The sequence below is a fragment of the Cebidichthys violaceus genome, unplaced genomic scaffold (assembly GCF_023349555.1).
Source record: "Cebidichthys violaceus isolate CVI_PGR_0920_01 unplaced genomic scaffold, fCebVio1.0.p SCAF_2, whole genome shotgun sequence".
Taxonomy (NCBI): domain Eukaryota; kingdom Metazoa; phylum Chordata; class Actinopteri; order Perciformes; family Stichaeidae; genus Cebidichthys; species Cebidichthys violaceus.
Window position 1 is genome coordinate 21,073,269 of NW_027176372.1, and position 24,715 is coordinate 21,097,983.

General features: G+C 45.5%; 1 protein-coding gene across 4 annotated transcripts in view; it reads right to left on the reverse strand.

The window, feature by feature from the left end:
- enox2 (ecto-NOX disulfide-thiol exchanger 2) overlaps nt 1-24,715 on the reverse strand; it is a 144,723-nt gene that overhangs the window by 114,441 nt on the left and 5,567 nt on the right. For 2 of the 4 annotated variants that reach the window (XM_068715143.1, XM_068715141.1), the window contains exon 2: nt 17,810-17,905. The exons of 1 other annotated variant lie outside the window; for it this stretch is intronic. In XM_068715143.1, the coding sequence (XP_068571244.1) occupies nt 17,810-17,897 (88 nt within the window). In that variant the 5' untranslated portion in view covers nt 17,898-17,905. Of the gene's footprint in view, nt 1-17,809; nt 17,906-18,275; nt 18,373-24,715 lie in introns of those variants that run through there. One more of the 4 variants, XM_068715142.1, reaches the window with a different exon arrangement.

Here is a 24,715-nt window from a genome sequence, read left to right on the forward strand (position 1 = left end):
TTGATGATTACGAATGCAGCAGAGAGGAGCTGGGAAGAGAGAACTTTCACTCTGGACTTTTGAAATCACCGTCTGAAATTGTGATTCAGATCCGGCGCGCTTATCAAACGTGCAACCGTCGGAGTGGGCGCCAAAAAAAAGAAGCTGTGGAGACAGTTTTGTAAACAGAGCTTCATGCAGACAAACTTGCAGACGTTATTAGAAATGGAGCAAATCGATTTCCTTTGGAGAAGAAATGCAACTTGAATCGTTCGTCGAAAATGAGAAAGAAGGTACAAGCGATCGGCGAGGTGGCTGCTTAAGCGCACGTTGCTTCAAAGTACGTACAGATTGATGACTGTTTGGTCTAATTTCTTAGAGCGGCATTGTGCTGCTCATGTTTAACTGGTAAATCAATACGCAATATGGGCAAACGATGTCAGTTTAACTGCTTCAAAATGCCATTAGATGCTCATGGTGCCTCCCGCTCCTACAGATATTTATCACGCGGTTAATGCTGCGCGCGCTGAGCCTCGTGTAAATATGCGCTGGCTCTCATATGTATCTCCACACACCGCTCAGGACATTAGTCATCTTGACGAATACGCGAGGCCAGACACCCGCGTCTAGCAGGGATTAGAGGATCCCCTCAGTGAGGAGAGGATTATCGGAGTCTACTTGCCCGCCCCCCCCCCCCCCCCCCCCCATCGTGATGGAGAAGGGAGATACCCCCATAATAGCCCCGATAGGTTCATTCATCTTTTGTCTCCGCAGCAGGAGGAAAACGGCAGGAACCAAATCGCCCTCCGTAACAATTTGCGACGTTGGATTAATCATAGGAAGTTCACGGAGAACCTCTCGTGTACCTTTTCTCCGCCGTGGCCGTCCCTCAGCCCCGCGAGCTTATCTCCGTGACGAAGCACCTCGTCTCACACGCGGAGGCAGCGCCGGAGAAAGCTCGCAGGTTTTTTACATTTGTCTGGGATCATTGAATTATGTCCAAGGCATCAGGTGAGGGGTGGGGGGAATGCACAACCAAATGATAACACAGAAACACACAGAAATGTGTCTCTAATTTACATTGTGTGATATTTTAAGTAGATTGTGGTATTTTGGCCTGAGGTTTGGGGTTGAGTTGGAAAAAAGCATAATTTTTACCAACAAATAGCAATGAGGCGTTAAGTGATCTTGTTCCACCAACATAACAAAAATTCTGTGTTTTCTTTCTCATGAGCATTAGTCTCATTCTTCCCCGGATTTCACGATTAACCGTATTTACAAGCAACATTTTGATAGAAATCCATTCCGCTGATCCCTCTGACATACTTGTAAGGATGCCAATGTCACATTTAGGTCTGCTGTTAAAAACCCTCCATTTTGGTTTCTTAGGAAGGCCAAACGGCATCATAACTCTGTGGTGAAGCAGATTTAATGTAATGTCTTTTTAAAGCGCACCTGGGAATAGAGCCGACACCGCGTCACGCCACGCCGTGTGCAATGACCGCTTCAGTTATCTTCTGAGGGAAACGGCGAGAGGGTTTCACGTCTTTACTCTCCAAATGACGAGAACAAAAATGTAAAACTATCAGACGGCGGTCGTTTGTGTTTGTTGTGTTGCTAACCTGGAGGCGGAGCTTTTTTAAAAAGCCTCTTTGTGGTCGTTACACTGAGAAGGTGTCCACTAAAGAACACACACTATGGAACGTCAATGTTCTGGTCACAAAATGATTTTATAATACACCTTTTGTACTTCTATTACCAGATGTGGTTTTGTTCAGCTGGTTTGCGTGTATGAGTAATGACAGAGGAACCTTTGCAGTTGTCAGATGTCACACGTGGGAGTGGGAATTAAAAGGCTTCACTGGATAGAAGCGTGCGTCATGTTTCGTAATGATGTGCCTCTTTCTGCCATCTTTCCTATAATCACAATGTTATCCCCACAACTAATAGCACTGCATGCAATACACAAACACTGAAAACTACAGCCCAAACTGTTCCCACGCCATCGCCGACACGCATGTGGAGCAGTACGCGTGTGTTAATGAGCCCCCCGCTGACATGTTGAAGAGATGACAGTCTGTCAAGGCTTCCTGCCTGAAGAGAGAGAGAGAGAGAGAGAGAGAGAGAGAGAGAGAGAGAGAGAGAGAGAGAGAGAGAGAGAGAGAGAGAGAGAGGAGCAGCACTACGCTGCAGCATGTGAGGCCGCGACGTAAAAAAAACAACAAAAAAAATCACACAGAAACACTCGAGCAGTCATCCGAGCCCTGTGGGTGCTTTTCTAAAAGATACGGTTGTAGATCTTATTTTTTTTGCCATGAATGTTCAAATCACATCCGGAAACAGTTTATACAAACTATTTAAAATATAAATCATCCTTATAAGCATTTCTACCGGCCGATGAGCAGCTCGTGTCGTCTTGTTGACGTCGTACTAGATGTTGACCTTCGTAGAGAGAGAAGGACGTGTCCACCGTCCTCCGCCCCAACCTACCGTCAAAAGAGGAAGAAAGTGCATCTTCCATCGCTCAGACGCAGCTCAGGCTGAAACCTGTGATCAGGAAAACAATTCTCCCCGATGTTAACAGACACAGCCAGAGGAGCAACACGGAACTATTTCCTCTCAAACCCCCCCCGCCCCGAGACAGGAAACGAGCCCTTCAGTGCGAGAGGAAAAGCAATGAAAATGTGTGCGTCCGCAAATGACGAATGAAATTGTATCTTCAGGGTTTATGGAAACGTTGAGACAAGTCCTACAGCTTTGGTGTCGTGGTGGAGTCACACAATGCAAAGTGAATCTTTACGTCACTGGCTGGAGAAGCTAGTGAAGCCAAAATCTGAACCTTTTGGTGGATAAGAGGACAACCCAGAGCACCGGCCGTCCTCAAGCATTTCTTTATTTAGGCACGCAACAAAAGACGGACGCCGTAAAGCTGCGACAGACCATTATGTTGATTCTCCATTAATGATGTTGTCTATAAAACACAGAGGGAAATATCAATCACAATTTACCAGAGACCATGGGGCTGTCAATGGAACAAGGGAACGTGAGATCGGCCGGAGAATCGGAGCAGCTGGGGGCGGTATTGAAGTCGCTTTACCGCACCGTTGTGACGAAAAGAGAGCCGAGCCGCGAGGCAAAGCTCTCTATCTACCGGGCGATCTACGTTCCTAACCCTCACCTACGGTCATGTGGACTGGGTCACGACCGAAAGAATTAGATCGCGGGTACAAGCGGCCGAAATGGGTTTCCTCAGGAGGGTGGCTGGCGTCTCCCTTAGCGATAGGGTGAGGAGTTCGGTCATCCGTGAGGGACTCGGAGTAGAGCCGCTGAGTCGAGGTGGTTCGGTCATCTGGTGAGGATGCCACCTGGGCGCCTCCCTAGGGAGGTGTTCCAGGCACGACCGGCTGGGAGGAGACCCCGAGGGAGGAGGCCCAGGACCAGGTGGAGGGACTATATCTCCAAACTGGTCCTGGGAGCGCCTCGGGATCCCCCCAGTCAAGAGCTGGCTGATGTGACCCAGGAAAGGGAAGTTTGGGGGTCCACCTGCTGGAGAGGTTGCCCCCGCGAGATGAGATGAGATGAGATGAGATGAGATGAGATGAGATGAGATGAGACAAGGGGCTCTCATCAAAAGTCTTGTTTATCAGTAACATCTTTAATGTTAGACAAGAAAAAGCACCACGTTCTCACAATCCTGAAGCTGGAACCATGGATTTTGGATTAGAAAATGACTTAAACGATTGATCAAGTATCACAATAGTTGCAGATTTATTTTTGCTGTATTCTGTTACAGCACCCACACTGAACCGTTGGTATCCTAAATGTCTACACAGCAGACCCTCTGGAGTCTGAGACAGCAGCGCAGAAACTAGAACTAGTCTACGTGTGACACAATACAGGCAATAAAGAAGCTAATGCGCCTAGCCAAGTGGCTTCTTAGAATCTGTAAACACAGTCCCGGATCTCTGAGCCACAAAACTCCGCTAACTGACAGCCGCGGCGCCGCTTATGGGAAGCAGCCTCACCGACTGCACCGTTTTCACTGAAGGCGGTCTTGGGAGAGGCCTCCGTAATTTACGAGCGTGCCGGGAGCCCGGCGTGTGTTGTTTAACAGCCGGAGACACGCGCCGCCATCTTTCGCATTCATGGCCAACGATGGAGGTCGGGGGAAATCATTTTCTCCTTCTCGCTCACGCGCTCAGACACCCGGCGAGCTCCAGCCCAGGATATCGTTTAGCGGTGCCAAAAGAAACTAACCGAAAAAAAAGAAAAAGAAAAAAAAACAATTCAGAATTTCACTCGAGAAGATGAGTTTTAATACGAGGGGGAGAAGAACAGACACGCTTCTTTTGCTTGGCTGAAGTATTTTACAGTGAGGAGAAGTTTCCCTCAGTGTCAGCGTCAGCGCCATTAGTTTATTGAGTTAATTAGGCAAAGGCTGACAAAGAGGGGCGACTTAATGAGAGTATTAAGAGTAAATGACTGATCACTAGACATGGCAATAAAGAGGAACAATGCTGTGTTGTGTTTAAGGTCTCTGTAATTATCTGCAGCCTCCATCCAGTAACAGTCAAAGCTTTTATATCTTATCCTTAAAATTGGGGCCTATAATGGAGGCAATATCCTGAAAAGTGTGATTATAGGGTACAGTAGTGTTTTTCAAGAAAGTTTGAATATGCGCTACTGGGTGATTGTGTAGCAAGGGGGCCTTCGCTGGAAAAAAAAAAAAAAAGAGCAGAGGTGTCGAGTCCAACCAATCCTCGGCAAATAAAAAGGTTTAAAAAAAAAAAAGAAGCAGTCTTGCATGTGAAGGGGTAGATGGGGCTCAGCTCTCCCTGTCACAAGGACTTAAATCAGTAGCATGGCAGGGCTGTATGTGTAGAGGGGGGGGGGTGTGAGACAGGCAGACGCCCCCGTCTTCAGCTCCGGCGTGTCGGTCGGACGCGAGTATTTAAACTCGTGTCAAGTAGAAAAAAAGTCGGCAAGGAAATTCAAATAATTAGCAACTGACTAAAATGGTTTTAGGCAACCAAAACACTAATTGAGAGGAGAGTGTTGCCTTGTATTACGACGTGTGTGTGTGTGTGTGTGTGTGTGTGTGTGTGTGTGTGTTGCTGTGTGGCAACGACCACACAGGCAGTCGAATTCATTCTACGCATACTTCTACACGCTTTCTACAATTTCCCCGTCCCGTTAGCTCCGTCAGACGTCGCTTGATTAACATTTAAGGAAGCTAAAACAGGTATAATTGTCTGCGTCCTAAATTACTTGTCATGCAATTACAGCTGAGTGTGCAGCTGTCTTTGCCTTTAACGGCTCCCGTCTCTGCCGGCGCCAGCACACGGGCCCGACCGCGAGCCCGAAATAAAGAGATGAAAGATGTCCTTAGTTGATCGGCGCTCAAGTGCATGTAGTTTATGTGGCGAGGAGCCACGCGTTTTAAAAGAATACGGATCTGGCTGTCACTCGTTGTGATAATGAAATAGAAATAATACCATCCTCCCCCCCCCCGCCCCCCCCCCCCAGTGCAAGTTGTGAGGAGACATTTGTGATTCGGCTGCTCCATTGTGTTCCCTTGCCTGCACGGACCGGAGTGCACAGCCTTTGATTGAGAAACAGATGAGCCTGCTCCTCTCTTAACGGCCAATTAGCGCGTCTCCACACCTCTGATAAGAGGAGTGAGCTGCTTACCAGTGATGAGACACCGTGCGGCACACTGGCACAATTAAAGCCGCGCAAGAGCTGGCAGGATGAACAGCCAATCCAAAACACTATTTCAACCGGCAGATATCTGGAAATCACATCAATAACAATCTAATAAATATAATTGCGGTAACACAGATATTAACCCTCATTTAGCATTTTAAGTTAAAAGCCAGGAGTGACATAAAAAGGCTAAAGTTATTCCAGTAGGCTCCAGAAATCTCATCTATTGAATCTTTCATGCTTAGCCCTCAATATTTCTGCTTACATAAGGGTATTTCTCGAATGATTAGAATGTGGTTTGACAACTGAATTCAGATGAGATCCGCCACAATGAGAATGAATTCTAAGAGAAACGACACACGACCACTGTGAGAGGAGTCGTTAAAGGCTGCCGCTTGGACAATAAAAAAAGGTCTTCTTCTTCTTCTTCATCATTTACTCTGCCGCAGTCACTCACCTCTTCCCCAAATCGAGCTTTCTACCTTGAAGCAAAGTATAAATAATTAAACTCGGGCCGCGGTGAATACCAATTCCCTCATATTACCCGGCACCATCACCGCGGCTGATTAGGCCCCCTGAGGTCGGTGACTTCATTGGTGGCAATGCGCCTGCAATCCCGACCGGTCGGATCAGAGCGCCGACGCCGAGGTTAGCGGGGAGCCTAATGGACTGACAAGAGACCCTCGCAAGACTGACACGGCGGGCCGGGTCGTCTGCCCTCCCCGTCCACACGACGACGAGACGGAGGGAATCCATTTTATTAATAACGTTCGGTCAAACTTGTTTCAACAAAAGATTTGGTCATTTAGGAACCGCGTCTGCCGAAAGCAGAGGTTTATTCAGAAAGCCTTTCATTACATTTACATTACATTACGGTCATTTAGCAGACGCTTTTATCCAAAGCGACTTACAATTCAGTATCTATCTACACACCGTAGACGCAGCTACGGGAGCAAGTTTTGGGGTTAAGTGTCTTGCTCAAGGACACATTGACATGAGACTAGTAGAAACATAAAACCTTGCAGCTAAACTAATAGATGCAGTGGAGACTTGGTGGGAAAGTGCATAGCATGGTAGCCGCTGACTCTCCCGGACAGGTGGACAGGTGGACGGAGGACGAGTTGCCTGTTTGGCGTTGGTGTTAAATGATGGATTCAACCTGTTTTGTGCTTCACGTATCGCTGTAGCTGGGCGGCTCGTTAGGCACTAACCTGGTCGGTTAACGGTTAATGATTGGTTAACCATGATCTGCAAACTGCAAAATGTGAAATTAGCATCCCTTGCGGCTACATTACCCACAATGCAACTTGACCTTGGTGGGTTCAGACGGAGATTTGGGTTGTGTTTTGCTAGTAGCGGCTAATGTAGCCTGGAACCACTAGCCTCAAGCACAGTCTTTCTAACTCCGCGTCCCCACATTGTAGCCTTTAGCCCCAACCTAAGCGGACTTCAGCGACATCGAATGGCTTCATAACTGATCACATCGACACGGAATCAAGCAGCCCGTCGTCATTCTACCCGCCCGTGTCGGTGACGCCCAAAGCGATGCTGGATCAAACCATTATCGGCTGATATTGTGCGGTTTGAAAAGAAAAGAAAAAAAAAAAGCAATTAGATGTATCTCTATGACTGGAGCTCATAATGAGAGCAGCTCCATTGTCCTGCAACCTGTTTCCTCCCCGTACTGAGCATGCCGACACTCACAAGGCGGCTCATCTCTGTCTGGCCCAATTGACTGATGGATTTCCAAACTGTGCATCAGCTAAAGCTATTAAGTGGTCTGCTGGAGCAAAATGACTTCACTGTTCCCCAAGTGCAACATCAGGCTCAGCAATTCCTGCCTGCTATTGTCTCGGGCCGCTGTGACAAAGTTAATTTCTTGCCAGACAAGCACAACCTCGTATGCCGACACAAGCACAATAAAAAAAAAAAAAATAATAATAATAAAAAAAAAAAACTATTTCTATTTTCTCCATTTGCTTTTTGAAAAGATTTTGGTCACACGAGGTGACCCGTGCCAAATGAGTTTCTCTTTTCATGCTTAGACATTGGCGAAGAAATAGACCGGTATTGTGTTGGAAGCCGCTGTGAAGTACAATAACTAGCTACAATGGATTCACTATGGCAGAGCAAGGACTTAATACAAGGCTGGCACTATTCAGGGAAACTTAACTCAGTCCAGAAAAACGGTCTGCGTTGATAAACATCTCCTGCTTATGGCAAAAAACACATAAAATGAACCATGAAAATACAACAAGCTTTTAGCTTTCAGTGGAAAAGGGCTCAAAGGATGCACACTCTATCCCGCCCTGCCTTATTCCCAGTCACATCCCAAGTGTTTGGAGATAAATCCACTATATTCATGATGACAGGCTGGATGGAGCACGCATCTCGTGGCACACTGTGTGACTTAAGTTCTCTCGGCAAAAGGTTTTGCCCAACAAAGAAGCCGATTTCCGAGTCCCGAGCTCTAGCTGTGGCTTCGTCCTTCAAAGACTCGTTAGTGTGCAGTGTTGATGCAATGCAGACGAAGGATATTGCAAAAAAAGAAAGAAAGAAAGAAAGAAGATCTACCCGAGGAAAGGCGCTCGCTAAAGTAAGCTCCCTGCAAATGTGGAATAAAGAACTAAAAATCTGTGCCTGTCGATATAATTGCTTTTGTGCAATCATGCGGCACATCGGAGAGTCAAAAGGGATTCGGTTCTTTTTGTACATAATGGGCTGCAAAGTGTCAGCGTGCGCCGAACACGACAATACTCTATAGTCTGCAGGCCACCTGTAGTCATCCCACTCACAGATAACGCGCGGTGTGTAGCGGTACATCCTGAAGATTTCAAATACAGCTGTTCTCTTGACATAGAAGAAATGGACTCTTAAACAGCAGGACACTTTTACACAACTGGTAACTGGAGTCCTGTTGTTTATTTCCACGGCTCGGGTTTCTATTTATCAGCGGTTTATTTTACCACCACATCGTTAAATGGATGTATTGCACATGATCAGGCGATATTGTGCTTTAATTGTACTCCTCACAGTAAAAGTGTTTACGCGCCGTCGTTCATTTGGAGATACGCAGCGAGAGTGAAAAGGTTCACCTTGTCTCATTAAATGAGACTATTCTGAGCAGTCTCCCGTGTTCGGATTGATTCATTCACTGCGAGAGAAAGCAAAGATCACGATGAGGAGCGGGAACGCAGTCGAGGTGGCTTTTGCTAATTTTGACGATGTCATATTGCCCATTAAAAACAATCAGGTACATTCATATCAACTCACAAAGAGAAAGTGAAACGTTGTATTACTGGGCTCTTCCAGAAAGAAAAACAATCTATTCTTTTGAATGAAAAGAATATAAATTGACCTGCTGTTGAAGGTCTGGCCGCTGCTAAAAGCTGGTGAGCAGCTTGTCATTAAAATGAGAATAGCTGGTCCACCTTAAAGGTCAGTCTACCTTAAGTGAACCTGGGCCACAGTTGACCCTTTAATCAGCAGGTGGCAAGACACAGGAACTTGGCTTGGATGTTGAGGTGTTGTGGCATTTACTCACCGACAAACAGCCTAAACTTTACACACACACACACACACACACACACACACACACACACACACACACACACACACACACACACACACACACACTTCTAGCCAAAATAATACCCACATATCTCTCTCTCTCACCGAGATATTTGAAAAGTAAACTATGAACAACTACTACTCTTCTTACAAGGTATGATCTGTATCCATGTCACATGTGCAGAGAGAGAGAGAGAGAGAGAGAGAGAGAGAGAGAGAGAGAGAGAGAGAGAGAGAGAGAGATATATACCTGGGTGAGAGAGAGAGAGAGAGAGAGAGATACCTGGGTGAGAGAGAGAGAGAGAGAGATACCTGGGCGAGAGAGAGAGAGAGAGAGAGAGAGAGAGAGAGAGGGAGAGAGAGCGCGAGAGCTAGCGAGTTACCTGGGCTAGAGAGAGAGAGAGAGAGCTAGCTAGCTACCTGAGAGAGAGAGAGAGAGAGAGAGAGAGAGAGAGAGAGAGAGAGAGAGAGAGAGAGCTAGCTACCTGGGCGAGAGAGAGAGAGAAAGAGAGCGAGAGAGCTAGCTACCTGGGCGAGCGAGAGAGAGAGACAGAGACAGAGAGAGAGAGAGAGAGAGATACCTGGGTGAGAGAGAGAGAGAGAGAGAGAGAGAGATACCTGGGCGAGAGAGAGAGAGAGAGAGAGAGAGGGAGAGAGAGCGCGAGAGCTAGCGAGTAACCTGGGCTAGAGAGAGAGAGAGAGCTAGCTAGCTACCTGAGAGAGAGAGAGAGAGAAAGAGAGAGAGAGAGAGAGAGCTAGCTACCTGGGCGAGAGAGAGAGAGAGAGAGAGAGAGAGAGAGAGAGAGAGAGAGAGAGAGAGAGAGAGAGAGAGAGCTAGCTACCTGGGCGAGAGAGAGAGAGAGCGAGAGAGAGAGCGCTAGCTAGCTACCTGGGCGCACTAGTCCCTGGAAATGAGGTCCAACTCATTACCCTCCAGCTGGGTTCTTTGAGGATCTTCAGTTCTGTGTAACGAATGCCTTTACAATAGTTTTACACCTATAACTTCTACTAACTTCAGAGGCTGAAAGTCGTCTATTTAACTGGAGCAAACTGTCGGCACTTGTTAGTCACAGATCTCGTCCCGTCCCCTCCATTGTAGTGAGTGGGGGTCTCTCCGCGGTGCTTCTTTGTCTGGGGGCCTTATCTGGCTGCAAAGCGCCGAGCTCAGCGCCGCCGTCTCTTGCTGGCGTGGGGATGGAGGCCAGGCCTGCCATCCCAGATAAACCTCCCTCTGTTCTCCCTGCAGCCCAGCAGGCTTCATGTTTGCCGCAGGTGTCAGAGAAAATGTTCCCATAGCCATTAGACTTCAGCGCTGCCGGTGACATGTTGGCACCTCTGATTGGAGACGACTTAGGTTGGGGGAAGAGTGATGGCGGGGGAGATGGACACGACGACTGAGAGTAAAAGGGGGGGAAAGGTGGCCACCAAAAACTGAAAAATAACGGATGAAAGTTATTGTTTTCTCTAACCAAAGTACTTAAAACCAGATGACAAGAAATCAATATATCTATCACGCCAATAAGTTAACAACAAATATAAAAACTCCTTAAATAATACCCAGGGGAAGTCAAGCTTGAAATAATTGCATGTAATGATTACCATACACTATAAGAACAATGTATCCAAAAGTGGAAAAAAAAAAAAGGTGGCAGGTTGTTGTAACCTCACAGTAATGATGGTTGTTGCTCCTGCTGTTCCCAAACTGTCACCAGGGGGAAAACCTTGTTAGGCTGAGTATTCAGCAGCCATACTGTTTCCAGGTGGCAGGAAATTGGATACAAGGAGACATAAGTGAATGCGCTGACAATTTCTCTCCTTAAAAACAGTTTAAAAACATAACAATAAACATTGAATATGGGTAGAAAACAGTTAAATCCTACTTTTCCATTTTTTATTTTTTTTTACATGAATGACAAGCAGAGTTTGCCTTTTGTGAAAAAAAGTGAAACATTTGTGGTCTTAAGAAGAAACAAGAGCAGAGAAGTGAGGCTGCCAGTGATGATCGCTTTGCCCTAATGTGCCAATTATCTTCTCAAATTATGAATTAACCGTTGACTCATCTGACCAAGCTTGAACATATTCAGTTTGCCATAATGCTAAGAGAAGAAAAAGCAGCACACTTTCACATCTGAGAGGCTGAAACCATTAAATATTTGCTTGAGAAACGGCTTTAACGTTTAATATATTAACATACATAATTAAAACTATTATTACATACAAAATAATTAAACATTTTCTATCAGTCAACTTATCGATTAATTGTTGCAGCTTCAGTTTTTAAGTTCACACTCTTTCAAATGTCAAGACCTACGTGAACACGGATGATACGTTTGATATTACGCCTTCCAATCATTGAAATATCAGGCGTCTCTTGTGTATAAAAGATAACAAAATGTATCTGTGAGGCCACCTTTTCATCAATATACAACGAGCAGCCCATCTGGGAACACTGAGGCCAATGTTAACGCGGGGACAAACAGGCAGGCGGAGAGCGGGGACACTGAACCGGCAGATTAGACCACCTGGCCCTGCCAGACTGTCGGCCTATTTATACCCAGACAATCATTTACACAGAGAACCAGAGAGCCAGGGTAGAGCAGCGCTGCGCGACACCCCCATGGTGAAGAAGAAAAAAAAAAAGAGCCACTGCCTTCTCTTTCCCTGTAAGGTTTTCCCCCAAAAGAGTGAACTAATGACAGAGTCTTCCTCTGCCACCAGGAAACTCCTCCATGCGATGCTTTATAAAGTGAATACACAGCAAAAAAAGAAAAGAAATTCAGAGCATCAGTAAAGCAGCAAAGGAAGCGGAGCGACGGCATCCCGAGTCGAGCGCGAAGCCGCTCTCCGCCATGTTGAGAGCCGTGTGGAGGCAATCTCTCGATCACAGACACGCTCTGAATTTGGAATACGGATATCATCAGATGGAATATGACACTTGAGAGACGTATTTCATGATGAACACTTTGACACAAGAAGAAAACAAACTCATTCTTCCGAGCCGACAGTAACGACGTGGTCTATATATATACACACACACACACACACACTACATGCGATGAAGCCTTTGATTACACCTCAGTTTGATCAGAGTTTGATCAGTCATGCTGTCAAAGTTGGTGTCAAGACATCACAAAAAAAAAAAAAAACAACGCAAGAAGCAACTTTCCAAAATCAAGCGAAATCCACAAAAGTAACAAGCGGAAGCGTAGCTTGTGAGTAAATGTGTGACATGAGGTGAAATGTGCGTTGTGTAACATCTGCTCTGCAAACTTTAAATTCAAAAAAAGGTAGCAATCGCACAATTTCACAGTAAACCACACTGCAATTAAACCAGGCAACGACTTGTTTAAATTCAAAAACCCCCAAAGAGATCTTTTTTTTTTGCTCCTGCTGCGGCTGACATTTTCCCATTAGTGGCATGGGCGCTTAATTTGGTGGCACCAATATTTCATTTCAGAGAGCGTTTCACACAGTAATGAACATGTCACCAAGTTAAATTAATGTGTCACCGTGTTCAACAGATCCAATAGAAGTAAAGAATTTGAATCACTCAGACATTACATATCAGACCTATTATCACAGTCGGTGTAACCGTTGCGACAGCTTATGTTGCAACCTGGATTTGTACAAAGATCTAAACGTCATTAACTCTGCAATGTCACTTTAAACGTCGGCTCACTGTGATATTGTGATGAGTGAGGAAAGGAACCATCAGTGTTGTATTGTGTATGTACTGTAGGAAGGATCTGGAGTCTCTGGAGCTTGATACCATCGAGACGCTGTGAGGCTGCTTCTTTGCGCCTCGGTGATTTCTACTTTCTAGTTACTCAGCGGCGTCATAGCGCTCCTTTCGATTCCTTTGGGAAGCTAGCACAGCTGTTAGCTCCTGAAACACATGTGGGGGGTAAATGGCGGTGAACTGCTTTCCCCACTCAATGTGGTTGAATCTCAACGAGGCGCCCGGACTTGAAAATGGCGCCCGGTACAGTGGCAATGGGAGAAAGTAACTGTCCAATCACAGCCGAGTATATAAATCACATGCTCAACGAAACGCATCCACACACACACGTCAGGCTTGTGAGAGGGAAGGATGTAATTTGGAGGAGCCGGTAGGTCGATTTATTTTTCCCCTTTTAAAAACGTTCAATACAAAGTAGTAAAAGTTCTATCAGAAAAGCGGGTTTCCTCTCGTCTGGACTCTCTTTGACTGAAGGTTTTCTTTAGCCTGCTCTCACATCTCTTGCTCATTCGCCATCGAGGAAGCGGCTCCACAAACTCGTCCTTGATGAGACCAAAAAAAGAAAAAATCCTGAGTAAAACAACTAAAATCACGGGTCCAGTCTGTGCATTGTGAAACAAGAGAGCTGGAGTGCGCGTGTGTGTGTGTGTGTGTGTGTGTGTGTGTGTGTGTGTGTGTGTGTGTGTGTGTGTGTGTGTGTGTGTGTGTAGGCGCTTCGACAGCCTACTAGATCTCCAGCCTTCTTTTTTTCAAAACACAAAAGGCTGGAGGCAGAGATGAGTGGAAGTTATCGTAATTAGCTTCCACCGTCACAAAACTGTTTCTGTGGAAAATAGTAGAGAGAAAAAAATAAATAAATAAAAAAAAAAGACGTTAGAGATTCTCATGAAGTGTTCACTGAACCGAGTGGTGACTCTCCTACTTTTTAAGACTGCATGACTTTGCCCACTTGCTTGTCAGATTGTGCAGTTTCTAATACATCCAAAATACAAAACGGAGACAAGCGGAGAGGCTCCAACGACGAGGGAAGGAGACAATAGGTTAAAGAGCCGAAGCCTGACGACCGGTATTTATTAAGTGTGTGTGTTAAATGGAGACTGCACATGTTGTTTTTAAGCAACTGTCACATAAGTTAGGCTTATAGTCCTCTGGCAATCACATCTGCTCTGCTCTTCTGTAGGCAGAGATGTGAACGAGAGAATAGTACCGAGCCTGGGAAACAGGTGGAGCTAAGTGGAGCTAATTTACCGACTGTGTGTGTGTGTGTGTGTGTGTGTGTGTGTGTGTGTGTCTCGCAAGAGAGTCGGTGAAAAAGACAGAGCCAGACAGACTGACACATGGGGCAAAGGTGAGTGCTAATATTAGCCTGCTGCTGCTGTGAATGGCGGGTCGGTTTGGAGCAAGAGGTTAACAATATGAACCACAATCCAAAAAAAAAGAAAAAAAAAAGAAAAGAAATGCTCTTCCTCTGTCTGTGCATCAGTGGCAACTGTAGTTGCTGCAATTCTTTCTTAGGTGTCTCTCAAAACTACACTTGAGTAACTGTCTGCCTGAGGATAATCACGATTCTGCATCTTTGATTCTTCCAAATAAAGAATAACCATTTTAATAAAAAAAAGGTACATCTGTATTTCAAATTCAAAAAGGAGCCGTTATTTCAGCACAGATTGATCGAGAACGAGCACAGAGCAGTGGGGCCTCCGCCATTACTTCCTCTCCAAACCCTTAACGCACCCTCTCACAGTAGAGCATTCAAGTTTAAACCCTCGCAATACAGACAGGAGATGGAAAACAGCAGTAGCGAAATGCACTAACACTTGACAGAAAATGGCTCCATCCGAATGTTGAATGAGAAACTGACAGCGAGTCGTCCTGGTCTGTAAAATGTCTGCACTTGTAACCGAATAACGGGGAAACATCCTCTCCGTTTCACACAGACGGTAGAACCCGGGCGGCTCCGACACGTCAAACAGCTGTTCTTTAGTCATAACAAAGAAGAGGTTGATGAACATTCTTTTAATAAGTATCTCTGGTAGTGTGTACTGCACGTGTGTGTGTGTGAGTGTGTGTGTGTGTGTGTGTGTGTGCGTGCGTGTGGTCACGTTGCCAAGTCGAGCAATTCTGCTCTGCAGCAAAAAAATCAAAGACAAAACAGCACATCAGTATTTTGAGAATGAGTTAAAAGAAAGAGACGAGAAAGAAAAGCTCTTATCACATCTAACAGCCGGCTCTAGTGGGTGTTCTCAGAGACGGGATGACCAGAAAAAAAATCTAAAACATCTCGCAGTGACAAAAGGATTCTTTCTGTGACACAAACCTCTCAACTACAGCAGCGACAGAAAAAGGAAGGCGTTGCTCAAATCCGAGGAAGTTGTTTTCCTTTTTCTCCAACAGCTGCAGCGGCCGACGTTCTTCTGTGACCAGTTTGCTTTTTTTAAAAACAGGGAGCTTTGACCCATTTGCTTCCTGGTTGGGTGTTAAACTAGGACACTACGCTGTCTACCGAGTATAACACGGAAGACTCGCGCGTGTAAAATTAGAACGAGGACGTAATCAGCGACCGGCTAATATTGGGAGTTCAGGATCCCAATTTCCTTCCATATGGCGACATAAATCCCTTTCAAGCGCTGGTAAAGACAGAGCGAGCGACACTGGAGGTAATCGCGCCGCGTGGCTGAAAAGCTGAAGAACCTTTTTGTCCATCTGGACTTAGAAAAAGCATCGACTGACCAACGGACCGAGAGGAACCGGAGCTTATTCTGCCCTTTGATCCATTCTTCACTCTGGGTACAGACATAGAATGAGAACAATCGGGAGGCTTGTCCGGTATTGTTAGCTGTGGTTTATGCAGAAGAGCAAATCTATGTCGCTACAAACACACGTAATATAATTAGGACACTAAGACACCGTTCACATTACGGCTCGGTACCGATGGTCGCTCTTCATTTTTAGTGCTTAATGCTGCTCAAGCTCCACTCTGCACGATTGTGAATATGAGTGTAACGGCTCGTATCACTGAGTCCTGCTTCAGACGGGAAGCTTGGAGCACTGTTGACTCGGGCTCCTCTGCAGATGAGCTCGGCTGTTAGTGTGGAGCAGTTGATGACAGGCGTTTAACAGGGCAACGCTGACAACATGGGGTTGTTGTTTTTTTTGATCTTTTTGATCTTTAGCTGGAGATGAGGCATTTGAAGTTTTAAAAGCTAAATGCAGAAAAAACAAGCAGGAGATCCAGAAAAATCTTGAAATCTGACACCTCGTCCACATGTCATGTGGTCCACATCTAAACTGTAGCGGAGTCTACACCCGTCACGCCAAAAGACTGGGTCAGGACCCACAGGTGGGTCGCAGGAGATTATCTATAGCAGAACCTGAAAGTTGGAATTGTTCTGATAACTGTAGCCGACTCTGAATCTAGTTTGAAAGGCTGGGGTACAATCTGTTTGTTTGACTGATGAGATAGTTGTAGGCGGAGTTAACAGGCTATTTAAATGATTTAACATGCGTGTGTTTTCAATAACACACGCATAAAACAAAGCCGTCATCTATGGAACGTACATCTCATTGAAATGACTTGTTTTACCCGCTGAAGGCGATGTGGAAATGACACGATACGCACCGATGTGTTGCCTTGTTGTGAATCGGTTCGTGATGTTTTGTCACTTTAAATAAGTTTGTGAAACACCGGTCTACACAGTCCACATGCAAATACAATCCACACGGACTCCACTGCATGTACCGCGACTGGAACGCGACCCGCGACGACTCAGCTGTTTTTGGGGGGGAAAGCTGTGCTGTATCTGAAAACTGTAAATAGGACGACACAATGAAGCAGTATCGCCCGTTCAATTACACCTTAATTGGAAATGGTCATTTAGATGTAGATTGTTGTTCGGCAATCCTAACCATGCGGCTCTTTTTAAATGGGTGATCATTTTAAGAGACGTGATGGGGATATGCCTTTAATTCCTAAATTAAAACACTGCAGTGTATTCAGAATGAGCAGGGCTCTAATTTGAGCACGTTGCCCAAACATAGAGCTGGGGAAAGCTATTGGACATGCAGTCTCCGGTAGTTAGTAGTTCTTAGGCAACAGGTAATTAGAGGAGATACCGCTGCTGTTAATCTGCAGCTGAATCTGAAGGCAGACTCCAGTGTTTAATAGCCTGAGAGCTGCGCAGCAACCTGGGACAGCGAAGAGCAGCAGATATCCTGCAAACAACTCACTTTAAAAGCACCGCTTCACCCCCTTTGTTCTGCTCTGTAGCCGAGGACATTTCCACTTCCATCGCTTCAAATCTTTGACGAAACACAACAGACATCCAATCATAACTACGCGACAGACGTTGGTGTCGGTGCAGCAGGTGCAGCAGGTGCAGCGCTACAGCGCTACCTTTGAAGAATAACCGGAAAAGCAAAGCAACAACAACAACGTTCACAGCAGAATGACACTCAAGATAAACTGAAAGGACGGAAATAATTTGAACTCCTAATTCAACCCACGCAGGATTATTTTTATTTATTTTTTTTGTTCTTCTACAACAGGTTTCCTGCTGAAGTTATGAATCTGATTAACACTGTGCTTCAGAGTTGTGTTCAATTTGGAAAAGAATCATCGGAAATAGTCAAAATTAGAGGTAAGATTAGAAAGAAACACTGAAAGAGCACGATTGTTAATTGGCGAATTGTGAAAATTGAGCGAATCTGAGCAATAAAAATGACGAAAAGCATCGCCTCAGAATCACGCGGATAAAACCTAAAAACACACACGACATAAAGGCAGCGGTGGATCACTGGAGGCCGTGGAGATCGTACCTTCGTTGCCGACGTCATACAACAGATTGTCTGAAGCGCCGGCCCACTGCGCTCTGGCACAGAGGACGTTGCAGTAGTTTGGCTTCATCTTTGGTCCTGCACAACAAAACACACAAAAAAAAAAAAAAAAAACGTCACAGCTCTCAGTCAGCTTTAGCACTCACCGTTAAGTCTTTTTTTTTTTTGATACGGCACATTTCAGTTTTGCACGCTAAAGCGCAGCCTTGAGGCAGCTTCCACACCGACGACAGCGCTGCTGCTAAAGCTGCAGCTCGCTCATTTCATCGAGGCTCGACGGGGGGGGGGGGGGGGGCGGCCTATCGCAGAGGGAATCGGGCAAAACAATCGGTTCTGGGCCCCCTTTTTTTTTTTTTTTGTTCCCCACAGCACAATGTCGGGTCATTAAACAAAACACACTGTGCTTTCCAATCAAATACGTGGGAGCTCGCATAGGAAAGAAGAATACCTTGCGGCGTGGATCTCGTAGCGTTGCACTAATTCGCTGCCTACCAATGCGTGGAGGAGAGAATTATTACTTCTGTGATTAACTTTCCAGAGCTGTACAAATCAAAAAAAAAAGGCTCAGAGGAGTACAAGGACATGAGCCACTGTCTTTGCATTTTAAACCGTCATCCTGGGCTCGTTCTTCTGTATTTCATCTTCTTTACTTGCACCCTGTGGCAAAAAAAAAAGAAGAAAGAAACCCGCTCACACTCACACAACCCCTTGGCTTGCAGTGTCACATTGTTTCATTGTCGGCGTGAAGGTCTCTAATGCTGAGATGATGACGATGCCGCTTTAATCCCAGAACATTTGAGCGAGGAATAAAAAAAAAAAAACTCAGAGGCGGACTAGTGTGTAAAAATGATTTGCAAATAAGCAAAATAGGAATCATATTACCCAGAAGACACATTACAATCCAGGCCGCTCACTAATTAGAGCCACAGAGTGAATCTAAAGCTCTGTAGGCCACTAAAATAGGAAGGGCTATTTACTGCAGCAGAAGCATCACAAGCTGCTGTAGACCCAGCAGGGTTAGGGGGGTTTTGGGGGGTTTTCAGCGGATTAAAAACAATGCATTTCCCTCCTTGTTGCCCCATTAGATTAGGTTAGATCCCCAAAGAGTGAAGGCTGGAGTTGATGTGATGTTGTGTAAAAGCTGCTTCTTCAGATGTGGATTATAGGGGCGTGCTCAGAATGTACAAACGGCACAATGAGGGCATGAATAGGTGTGCCGGTGTGGCGTTTATTGTCTCGCTCTCGGCTGATAAAGACGTCTCCCCGATAATCAGACCGGATCGCCGTTCGGTTTCACTTCGTTCCATTTAGCCCGACTCACTCAGGTGAGCTGCTGAACCAATCAGCGGCGACTCTAGCGACCCATTTCAGCCGCGGAACAAAACAAAAAATCGATGTGTTGGCAGAAATTCAGAGTTCAGGAGTCTAACGAAGATTATTGCGAGATTCACTCTGTGATTTTACATTTCCCTGCTTCCCGTGATGTTTTAAGAGGTGCCGAGTCATTCCACCGTCCGGGGGGGGGTCACAGTATGATGACTCTAGTCCCGAGCCGAATCTCTGACTAGCCCGCCCCCCCCCCGTGCCTATCCACACCCTCCTCAACGTCCGGCTCACGCTTGCAAAGAAACCATTCACAGTAATGAGAATCGATGGCAGTGTTAAAAGAATTGGCAGTCCGGCCCGGGAGCTGCGGTCGGTGCCGTCTTTATTAGTCTGGTCTCTAGCCTGCCGGCTCTAAATAGGAGGGCATTGATCAGGAGGTGAGGCCGGGCTGAGTCCGGCCCTTTAATTGCTTGTGTCGCTCCTCGTTCTCACTGCGACGGCTGTCAGTCGCCTCCCGGGTAAACCGAGGCCACCGTCACAGTCTTAAAGTCATGGTGGATTTTGCATCATATTCATCTTCATCAGTCGATGAGCCAGAAAGAAGCGCGCGCGCGCACACACACACACACACACACACACACACACACACACACACACACACACACACACACACACACACACACACACACACACACACACACACACACACACACACACACACACACACATGGGTTCCCTCAGCAATTCAGGCACAGATATTAATACGCCTCATTATTATATAATTCCCTCTGAATTTCTCAAATTTGGCAAAGGATGTTCCTTCTTTAACGGAGCGAAGACTCCTCACAGTCCTCACAGACAACATTGCTGAGCAACTGTCTGTATTCCATGACAGACACAGTGACATCCAACCACTTTGACGATTGACACGAGCGACTGACACGTGCATGAACATAGATTATATAAAACATACATACTGCATATCGACGCAGCGATTCAATGCAATTTAATACATCTTTAACAGCATCTCCCCGACATCATTCAGGGACGTAACTCTTCAGAGTACAGAGAGGACCGGTACATCAGCAGCAGACTGCTACTGTGGGACAGAGACAAGGTCTGATGGCGTCTCAACATGTTCTCATCCCTACTCATCACACACTGACGCAGTTATTTCAAATAACTCAACAACACTACAGGACTAGAACACCGGCCTCCAACTCCGGTCTCTGGTCGAAAGTCCTGTTTGTTTGACCCATCTGCCTCGCCTCCACTCCACACACACACACACACACACACACACACACACACACACACACACACACACACACACACACACACACACACACACACACACACACACAATGTTGACTTTTTTTTGGTCTTCACACTATGTCCTCACACTCCCGGAGAACGTTCTCTGATCATGTAATAATGACAGTGATGGATTTACTCTGTCTCTACTTGTATACAGATGCTAAAGGCTGACTTGCGCGTCGGTATCAAATGCCAAACGAGCGCAACAAAGCGTCTGCGTGTGACTCCCTGGTGAATGAGAGAGGACTGAGAATATAGTTGAGGCAGGCAAGAATTTACCAAAATAAAATACCACCCCCCCACCAAAAAAAAGAAAAAACTAAAAAAGAGTGAGCTAATCAGCAAAATGAAAAAACACTTTTGGACACGTCATCGCTGTCCTACAATTAAAGGAGATATGTGAGTAGTTACCTCATAGGTAAAGTGAATTTAGTTCCCCCCTGTTCAGCTGTTATGCAGCGTATATTTCTAGGGCTTTTATTGTGAAAGGGAACAGAAGGAGGAACGGTATGCGCTTGCCCTGCCCTGATGTCAGTGCGGGGCGTATTGCGCTGCTCTGCTTACCTTAAATATGATTTTGTTGTATGTGAAATGGAAAATGAATCCCCTCCTCTATAAAATCATGTTTTTTTTTTAGGTAGCAGTTCTTGCTTTTGTGTCAGAATGATATAACTTACATTATCTCAGCGGATCCTTCTGTGTGTATTATGAGGTTTCAACATTATACGAGTTAATAACTCGTACTATTCAAGGAAATGCATTGTCTGGAAGATGATGAAAGAAACATTGCAATAAAGCATTAAAATATATTCATAGAAATCTAGTTATCTTTCAATTTCAGTCCCTAGGAAAATAAACATATTCATAAGTAAAGCTTCCACTGAGCTACCTGCTGGAGAACAATTCCCTTCTAAAGATCGACTCATCTCTGACTGCAGCGCTCCTGAAATCCTTCCACACATTAGACAGACGTCTGGCTGCTTCAGAGTCGTGTCCCGGCTTTAGGGTCGGAGTCATTTCAAACGTCTTGGCAGCTAATCAGCCGCCATCTTTCATCAAAAAGTCAAAGTGTCAGTACTAAGCCTATCTCTACAAGATGTACCGGGGTGAGATGGTGTTTCAGTTGTACAGTCATTCAAAGCTTTAGTGTTTCTGAGGCTTGAGAGGAATCACATAAACCAATTCAGTGTGTGACATATTTCTGGATGCAAGCCTGCAAAAGGATTTTTATTTATGTGTTTTTTCTGGATGTAACACGGGTAAATAAAAAAAGGTTTGCTTCGTATGTAGCCCCTTCGATAATCCGACAAATAAAAGCCCCATCCGGATGAAACCAGAGGAGCGAGACAGACAGACGGCGACTAATCAAATCCGAACGAACTCGGGACGCGAGGGCTCACCGGCGCTTCCGATTCCGGTCCCCCAAATCGCTTGAAATATGTAGATGTCATTCACGGGACATGGAGGGTAAAGTAGGCGAAGGATGTTGTGACCACTTTCTGCTATAATCAAAGTCCTCGCAGCTCATCACTAGAACTGGAGATTTTGGTTCAATCACCCTGGAAATTATACCCTCCATCAGCAGCACCGGCCTGATTAAAAGTGCGGCTTTCATCTTTGTGAGAAACGTGGCATTTTTTTGGGGGGGGGGGAAGTAACCTGGCCGGGGTCGTCCTCAGACCGATCAGATGATAAAGAGCAAAACAAAGGATTTGAGAATTTGTGCGAGTGTCTTCTCTCCCCCCTCCTCTACTCGTCACATGTCACCGCAACTTCCACATTTACCGGGGTATGAAATGAATCGTCTTCACACCGTTTTTGGTTTTTTTGGAGACTCCGCCACCGACGTCCACCGAGATCTGACGAGGAGATTAACCCCGCGAAAGCTGAAAGCCACGTCGCCTAGGTGACTGACCACGGGGGAGCGAGAGAGGATGCTGCAGGGAGGAGGTTGGACCAATTTAAAAAAAACAAAACAGCAATGCAGTCCAGCCTGAGGACCAAACAGGCTGTAAAGCAAGTGTTACGGAATAAACAGAACCGGTTATCAAGCGCTGGGCTCTGAACCAATGCACTTATGTTTATACTGCAAGGTCACACAGTACACTGTCCATTCATCTTCTACGTTACACACCTACAGATATTCCCATGCTGTACTTTGAGTCCACTGCTCTATTTTTTTTTTTTCAGGCCTCCTGGGAAGCGCACAGCGTCTGCTCCCATACTGTCATTTAAAGCCGGAGTATTTTTAAACCCGGAGAGGTAGGGGATGTTTAAACTTAAGAAATGGATTTTTATTTTTAACAGCCATTTGAGTGAAGTATATAACAGAAGGTAGACGAGACCTCTACCAGGGAGGTGACTGTAATTAAGTCACTATGCCAACTAAACGTCTTCATCTGCGCATTGACTTCGCCCTCGTCCCCGACCCCTGCGGCGCGAGTAAGAAATACCCTGACAGCGAGAACACTTAAGAGTGATGTGCCAAAAAAACAAACAAACATTCAATTAACTCTCCCTGGCTGACATTTCCTTTCATTACGGTACAAAGGGAAAATCATATTCTACCTTTTTATCAGTCCTTTACCGGTATATTGTGTTATTTAAAAAAGGAAAATAGTTTCCCCTGAGAAGTCAACCCGATCCTGAGAACCCAGGCGGGTTTCAAATTGTTTGCATATTAGCAACACATTGTAGGTAAACAACAGACTTCTTCTGTCACCTGAGCCTTTCAAACGACGGGAAATATAAACATCCGGCTGAACTCGCCGTTAACCCGATACTGAACATTAAGCGCCTCTTGAATATCATTAAATACAATAAACACTATTGTCTATATCTCAGGTCAGTTTAGAGCTCTCTGTTCAAAGCAAATCACTCTTATAGATTTGCAAGAGAAACATATTTTCATCTCTCTCAACTCTTTGCACTATTCTATTCAGTTCACTTTGTTGTTTTGTGTTGGACGGGTACTGTATGCAGACTCAGAATACACACACACACACACACACACACACACACACACACACACACACACACACACACAGGCTTATTGATTGGCTCAGACGGCACCCTCCCACCGCCTGCCTCTACTTATCCAGCTCCTCAATTCCCCCCGAGGGTCAATAGAACATCTCATCAGGAGAAATGTCACCTTTCCTCACCCGAAAGTGGGACAAAAACAATTTGGCGGAGAACACGGGGAGCATTCTCAACATGGCGCCGTCCAGCCGAGCTAAGTTTAGCGCGACGGCCTCGGGCGGTAGAGTCTGGTCGGGCGCATTTAGTGGATGAAGTCAGAATAGCGCCGGGTGCACTTACACAACAGACGGTAATGACACAATAAGGTCTTAAAATCAGAGCAAAGACACACTGAAGCAGGAAAGCATCACTCTAACATGAACAAGCTAACGTCGTGGACGTGACGGCGAGAGAGCGCGCTGGCTCTGCTGACGTGTTGTCGTTTCATCCTGCGAACACTTCAGCCTCATTGACTCAACGCGGGGACTGTGTTCACTGCTGCTGGTTTCATGCGATGAGTAAAAACACAGCGCAGCAATGCCTCCGTCCTGATGGAGTCGCTGTGCTTAAATAAGGAGATCATGATTTAGTTTATCATGAAACAAAGAAATGCAGCAAATTCTCACAAGCGAGACGTTGGAAATTGAGGATATTTGTCCTTTTTTTTTTGCTTGAAAAATGACTCAAAGCATTAATCGGTTATTCAAACAGCTTTTTTGCCAATCAACTAAAGAATGAATTGTAAATCACATCTTATTAAAATGATGATGCGAGGGGCCATCATTTACTTTTTTAAATGCAAAGCATCATGTTTTGGTTGCACTAACTGAAAATGTGGTTGCCATTTTTTAGTAAACTTATATTTTTACCATACGTCCCCTTAATGTGACATAAAAGAATAAAAGCTTTATTACAAGCTTTTATTCTTATCAAAACAACATAATTTTCCGTGCAGTTCAAAAATGCCTTGATACTTTGTCGTATACCTTGTAATAGCTCTATATTAAATACATATCACCTGTATCACAGCGCTCCGTTAACGGTTTCCTCCCGTCGTCGGTGTCGTGTCTGTGCGCTGCTGCAGCAGGACGTTTTGACAGCATGAGCAAAATATTGAAGTTCAACTGTAGTTTTTTTTTTTTTTTTTTTAACAATAGCAGCACTCTTGAGACGTCTAGTTCATGACTGACATGTGCTGTAAAAACACATTTCAGGCTTTACAGC